The sequence below is a fragment of the Ostrea edulis genome, chromosome 4 (genome assembly GCF_947568905.1).
Source record: "Ostrea edulis chromosome 4, xbOstEdul1.1, whole genome shotgun sequence".
Taxonomy (NCBI): Eukaryota; Metazoa; Mollusca; class Bivalvia; order Ostreida; family Ostreidae; genus Ostrea; species Ostrea edulis.
This window is the reverse complement of record NC_079167.1, coordinates 50,753,640-50,761,139: the sequence shown is the minus strand read 5'-3', so window position 1 is coordinate 50,761,139 and position 7,500 is coordinate 50,753,640. Positions and strand designations below refer to the sequence as shown.

At 35.0% G+C, this 7,500-nt stretch overlaps 1 protein-coding gene across 4 annotated transcripts in view; it reads left to right on the top strand.

Annotated features, from left to right (window-relative positions):
* The window catches only part of LOC125670230 (uncharacterized), a 43,195-nt gene that overhangs the window by 23,564 nt on the left and 12,131 nt on the right, over positions 1–7,500 (top strand). For all 4 annotated transcript variants that reach the window (XM_048905299.2, XM_048905302.2, XM_048905300.2 and 1 more), the window contains exons 3-4: positions 2,191–2,271; positions 4,749–4,934. In XM_048905299.2, the coding sequence (XP_048761256.1) occupies positions 2,191–2,271; positions 4,749–4,934 (267 nt within the window). The remainder of the gene's footprint in view (positions 1–2,190; positions 2,272–4,748; positions 4,935–7,500) is intronic.

Genomic DNA, 7,500 nt, shown 5'->3' with positions numbered 1-7,500 from the left:
GTTTGTCTAACTCTCTATTTTGTATTGCTTATAGGAGTCATGAGATTGATTACTGTATGTTATCTTCACTTTTCATCCATACATTAATACTGGTGTAACTGGTGTCTTATAAAGCTTTCTTGTTGATGAAATTTTTTAGTCTTCCTCTCATATCTTCCATACCTCCTTGTTTTTTAAACGGTCACACCCAGATATACTTATACGATTATGTTAACATATCTTCTAATTCCATGTTGTTTAACTTGATAGGTTGATGTTGTTTGGGATTTATTCCCTTGATCTTACTTTTGACAGCATTAATTTCAAGTCCTTCTCTTTTTGCAGTTGTTTCTAATTTGTCAGGTTTCCCTTGGATGTGTTTCTTGGATGAACTCGGTAGCACAATATCATCTGCAAAGTCCAGATCATCAAGAAGCTTTGATGTAAAGTTTCACCGGATGCTCGTTTCTCCTTATGCAACAGTCTTTCTCATCAACCAGCACACAGTCTGGTGCCTTAATTTCAATCATTTAATTTTTAGAACTTATAGAGGATACACAACCATTCTATTGGATAACACAGTGAACTTAGATTTAGTCCTCATCACTTTGGTAGTTTACATGGTTTATCTGTGTACAGGTATTAGGAATGTTCTTCCACGCTTTTGGAAGTGCCAATGATGCAAAACAAGTAAAGCCTCTGGTGGATTTGAATGTGTTGTGAGTTCGAATGGCGAGTTTGAATGTGTTGATCTAACATGTCCCACACATGCTCTACTGGGACTGTATGGAGACCAAGGTGATGTGTCCATATTGTTTTGATGAAGATAGTCCATCGCATTTTACACCACATAATAATTGGCCTGGTCTTGTTGAAAAATGAAATTGGGCTGGTTGACAAGTTGCAGAACAGTTTTGATGTACCTGTGGGCTGTCAAATTGCCTTCATTGATGATCAAGCAGGTTTTGCGGCCTTTACAGAACCAAACCTGTCGCATTCCATCATGCAATTATTAGTATGACAGAAAACATGCTGGCACCCATCTCTGAGTAGTAAAGCTTGAATATCAGCTTATTCTTGGATTATGTGTCATTTTTGTCTCATTTGCATTTTTTTTGTGCAGTGCTATAATGGTTGTGCAAGTGTCAAGGCAATGTAGCTTTTGGTTGGCCACTTCAAGGGTGTTCGGCAGTTTTACTAGTCTGTTAAGAGGCATTTTTAGAGATAAGGTATTGTGCTATCGTGGACATTCAGAGCTCTTGCCACGACATTTTGGATGTTTCCAGTCAACAGTAACTACATTGCCCTTTTGCATACATCATTAGGTGGCCTAGGCATCCTTTACATAATATGGGAAGCAAATTTCAATATCGGACTATTCTTACCCTGAATATCTGAAGGATAACAAACAGATCTGAGATGCATGAAATGCTGTGTCTCACGGACATGAGAACATGTAGTTTGACTTAAGTTCAATCAACCATTTTACTTTGGAATGTGTATGATGTCATGCAATTGAAAATTGGTAAAAATGAATTAATAATATTTGGAATTATTGACATTTAATTGGGGTTGCGTTTCCTTTGCCTGTTAATATATTTAGATATAGGGTTATTGAACTTATATTGGTGAATATTGGCTGAGTTGGGTTTGAAAATTTCACAAACTTGTGAGCAAATTTTCACACCCAATGAGTTCCAATATTCACCTATGTAAGTTCAATAACTCCTTTATAATATAGCCAAACTTTATTTCAGTTGTTTTATCTGGATAATTTATTCATTTTCTTGTCAAGTTAGAAACAGAAAAATTATTGGCACTGATATGAATAAATACAATATCTGCATGTTTTCAATGTTCATCCCACTAATCGATCAATGTTGTGAGACTGATACTAGGACTGTACATGTACATTCTTAACATCATAAATGAAATTTGCTAATTCATGATTTGCATTACAATGTACTATTTAGTACTATGATTATGTTGGAAAATAATCTTAATCTTATTTTGTCAATTGAATATACATGTATATAAGTACACTTACAATTAGCATATCTTAGTGTATAATGTGATTATCACCTAGGAGGCCCTCAGTTATAACCATTTTTACAGTTTTGATCTGTATATACATGTACTAATAAAGTGTTATTATTTTATTTATTTGACTACTACAGCGAATACTACATTTGTCTTCAAATTTTCTTTCAGAGTTGCCAAGAAATGTTCTGATAAACATTCTGCCATATTTGAATGCTGCATTTCTACACAAAATATGCATACAAATTCCAGGTAGGAAAATAGTCATTCACTGATTATCCAAAGGAATGGTGTTTCATGAATAAGTGAGAAATATGTGAGACGTCCAAGTGGTTATAGGAATATAAAGTATAATTTTTATCATCTAGGAACATAACTTATTTGAGGTATCCTTCATATTTCTCAAGGAACAACTCAGAAATTGGCCAAAAAAGTGTTATACTGGTATAGCAATGTAAAGGAATAGTCTTTAAAAAACAACAAGGATATGGTTTGTAAAACTGATATGCAAGCATGCTCATGTGTGTGGTTTAATTCTAGTTTGTTCATACCATGGCTTCCTGGGGCCACACTATAGAGGTTCCTAGTTTTACCTAGGAATGATATTTGAAAATTCTTCATAATTGTCCAGGTGGGTAGAATTTGTCAAATAAATATGCAGACATTGTAATGTAGAGTAGATAAAAACTTATTCACACTGTTATCTCATGGGCCAGAGCAAGATCACCATCGGGGTTCAAAAGTTTTACATATGTAGAAAAAAATCTTTGAAAATTGTCTTGATAACCAAATAGGTTCCAATTTGTGTGGTGGAGTTAATGTTCAAGCAATCTCATTCAGTGTAAATTAAAATCTATTGACCTATATAGTCCAAGAGCAGGGCCACAAAATTAACATTGATACAGAAACATTATAAATTCTCTTCTCATGAACAATGTCACAGTTCATTGGGTGAACAGGTAAGCATGTTCTTCTTGTGTTTCGTGTACTTGTGTCATCATCCTTGTAGCCAGGGTGAGGACCTCAACAGAGGATTTCAAGTTTTTCATAGTGATGCATGAAATTTCAAATATGCCAAGAACACAATAGTACAATTTATCAATTTAATGTTCAAGCACCTTCATGTACTGTTCAAGTTGGTATGAACCATGCCAGACAGGCCTTGGGCAGGGCCACAATAGAGGTTTAATATTTCATTTCCTGAACCTAAAGGATACAGTACTGTTAGTCTTATTGATATGGAAGTGTCCTGATGTAAAATCAGTTTCCATGATCCTGGGGACAGAGAGTTTCCACACTAGGGCCCTTCAAGATTCACACTCTTATATTATGATGAATATGTAAATTATATTATGAAAACCATTGATTTACAGTGCAGCTTTTTTTGCACACAATTCAGGTCTTGTACATCTGTGAAAAATTTCCTAACAATATATTTTCCCACTAGTGTCGAGACACACTTTCAAACGTCTATTAAAGCCCCATTCAAACTAAAATCATGCAGCTTCTGAAGTTCAGTTAGTTTTGCTTGTTTACAAAGTTCTTTTGTGGTGTCTATGTGGAGTATGAAAAAAAGTATGCCAATTAAGGCTGTTATGAGTGGCTCTACCATTTTTTAGGTCACCTGATTAAACTCAGGTGACCCATTGCAATTGGTTTTCGTCAGTCGTCGTGCGTTAACAATTGAACATTTTTAACTTCTTTCTAATAACTACCAGTCCAATTCTTTTCAAATTTGGTATGAAGCATCATTGGGACAAGGGGGACATAAATTGTAAATGTCAGGACTCCAGCACCCCTGGGGCCCTAGAGGTGGGGCAAAAACTGCCCAAAATTGACCAATTTTCAAAAATCTTCTTCTCAAGAACCACACACTTGTAAGAAAAACTAAATGCTTAGTGATGTAGAGCAGGAAGGCCTCTACCAAAATTGTAAATTTCATGATCCACGGGGTAGGAGTTCTGACCCCAGGGCGGGGCCAAACTTGTGATATAGTGTTTATGTGTAAAACACTTAAATAACATTTTCTTTAGTGCTTTTGATACTAAATTGAAACTAAATGGATAGAGCAGGTAGTCTTTTACCAAAATTGTAAATTTGATTTTCCCCATAGTAAGGGTTTTGACCCCAGGGTGGGGCCAAACTTAGTATATACTATTTATGTGTAAGTTGGCTGTTACTGTATAAAATCTAAATGCATACTTAGGAATAGCAGAAAAGGATGTACAGAAAATGGTGAATTTCACAACCCAGGGTTATGACTTTAGGATGAGTCCAAATTAGTCATATCTTTTGATGTTTTAATGTTAATACACCTATTATTTAAAGCCTTTCATCAGTGTATGCACTTTTGAGGGCAGTGAAGTTTTAAGAACACATCTTGTTTTATATTGTTGTTGAACATTAGAATTTAGCTTAGATATTCAGAATAGGAAATTTTTTCTAGATTTCATAGCCCATGGAAGTAGTGATACTTTTTCACTAGTATTCAGGTGACGGATAAGGCCTGTTGGCTTCTTGTTACTGAAAACACCTTTTCCAGAATAACATACTTAATTTCCCCATCAGTGTAGGTTCAGAATAGTGTTAGACAATAACCACCAGAGCCAGGGTAGGGCTACTGTATGGAGGCAAAGATAAAGGGATACCAAGGAGAAATTCTATTTGTAAACTATAGAAAAGTTTTATTTTAGATTTATCATGTTTGCACTATCAATTTCTTTATAAAGACCTCAAGTGTTCAGAGTTGTGGAAAAAGCATGTCCAGAAGAGATGGAATTTCTGGAATCGAGTCGGTAGCACCTATTCCACTGTCTTCAGTGATAGTGAGAGGACAGAGGACTTCCATAAAGTGTATCTAATCAAACATTTTCTGGATCTGCTGAATTACTGCTGTCTCAATGTCCATGTGCCAGGTAAGTGTTCACATGCTGTCTATTCCTTTCTGTGCTGAAATTGTAAAGCAGTATGTGTAACAATGACTACAGCATTAAAATCAAGCAGTAAAAATTCATGTTTTATTATGACATCAATATCTAAGCACTGAATGATTTTTTATACACCTGTCTAAGATGGGGTGTATAAAATCATAATGATTAATATGATACCGCCATATATGACATAATCCTTTTTTGGGCTCTTGTAGATTTGAGTCCTAGAATCAACAAACTTTGTAAATTTTTGCACCTGTAGAGACATGTAAATTGTAGCGTAAAATCAGATCATTAAAACTTTTAAAGTGGTAAACATTTTTTTAAAAGACCACTATGTTTTAAGGGAGATAATCCCTACATATCTAAGAAAGTAATGCAGTAACTCTATTCAATAACTATTACATCAAGAAATACACAATACTACAAAATAACAAGTACATCACAGAACAGATAGAGGAATTGTCTCATGGGAATGATAATCTAACCTGATGGTGTTTGAAGCAGTTTAATCTGTCTGTTTAATTAAGATTCCATTAGCCCCTTGGGAGTAAGCCATGGTGTTTCAGAGTTCAGCTGGACATTCAAAGATCATTTTGATAAGAGCTAAATTACATCTATCCAGTGAAAGATTAATTAAAGAGTATAATCTTTGTACAACCCAAAATAAGTGATACATACCATGTAAAAGAAATTTTCTAAATTCATGTAATGAAATGAAAATATGTTTTGGAATATTTCTGTGGTTATTTAAACAATTCAAGAGATACATTGACAAGTCAATTGCAATGTGCAATAGACACATTACAAGGAACAATCATGATTTTACCTAAAAGCAAATATATTGGTGCAATGTTTGCACCAATTAAGGTTGATAAAATTTTGTGTTGTGCACATTTATCTGTTTATAATCATATGCTGTGGCGGTGCACTTTATTCATCTCGGCATTCCTTTTTATGTCACCAAAAGTTTTTATTCTTAACTATTAAATCAATATTAATCTATCATGTATTTTAAATTACCCGCCGCTAAGAGAGTAGCCATTGGAGTTTAATTTATGACGTCACACCGTCTATTCCGGTTTATTTCATCAGCAGGACTGTAAACATGACAAGTCACGAACAGTTAAGTTTGGAGCCGTTTAGATTTGAGCCCGTTAATTGAGAAAAGATGTTCAGTCGAGTCGCAGACCAGGTAGACGGTACATGTTCTTCATACAAATGTCTCGAACCTCAGCTTGTCATTACGCAAATGATGGGTCCACAGTTTACATAGTCTTTTCTTTTCATATGACTTGGTTGAGTCGGGAATTTCGAAAAATAACCTTTTTTCACATATCCCGTTCGCATTAGTGTAATTAACTGCTTGCCAGGAAGGCATCAACCTATTTATTCGTAAGATCTACGACATGCATATCTTTGATGATCTCGCAGGTGTTTGGGTTCAGGACCCCCCCCCCCCCCCCCCCCCTTCTGAATAAGCTACATGAGTTGATTTAATTAATTTTTTGTTGAAAATATTTCTAATGCATGTCAACAACGTCTTGCATACCCATAAAGTCCAAAATAATTCAAAATAAGCCCTTTTAAAGAATACCTAGGTCACTGGTTATTATAAGTTCTGTTATAATAACCAGTGAGGGTATTTTTTTTAAAAGGACTTATTTTGGACTTTATGGGTATGCAAGACGTTGTTGACATGCATTAGAATTATTTTTAAGAAAAAAATAGTTAAATCAACTCATGTAGCTTATTCGGGGGTGGGGGGGGGGTGGGTGGGGGGTGAACCCAAGCACCTGTGGATGATCTTAGAATCTCATCAAAACCGGAACAGACTGTGTGACGTCAAAATTATTGATTTTTGTGGTCTTGAATACAAAAGAGTTACGCATCATGGCAGCCTCTATAGATCGCGGGAATTTCAATTTTTGACGTTTTCAAATTAGTGCTGGAGCATATCTAGGCCATATATCAAAAGAATTGTATGACGAATATTTATCATATGGTTAATCCTATCATTTATCATGTAAAAATCTTTTGGGTTGCCTTTCCCTTTAAGGTTGAGCTTTTATATTTTTTTAAAAAATATTTCTTATGGTAATTAAGACCTTTCATTTCGCACTATGCTATTTACCTTAACCTTCTCATGAAGAGCTTGGTCATGTTAGTCATATTTGTATTGAGGCATCCCCATGATGTGTGAATTCAATTTCGGTTACATTGTGAGCCTTTAGGGCTAGATTTAAGCCACAATGTGGGGTCGAAAATTTTCATAGTCCAAGATTGACAAAAAAAATCTTTAAAAAACCACAACAGCTGAACGATAGCAGTGTCATGGTGACTCAGGTGAGCAATGTGGTTCATGGGTCTCTTGTTTTGCCCAGGACGTTTCTTAGAGATGGTTCAATGGTTTTTCTTGAATTTTCAGGAATTGTGAGAAATTTGATAAACTTAAAAAATTGTTAAAAGCTTTTTTGCAAAATTTGCTTCCATGCGGCAAATATGGCTGATTTTCTGTTATTGAAAAGAGACAATGTTCACGCAATAACTA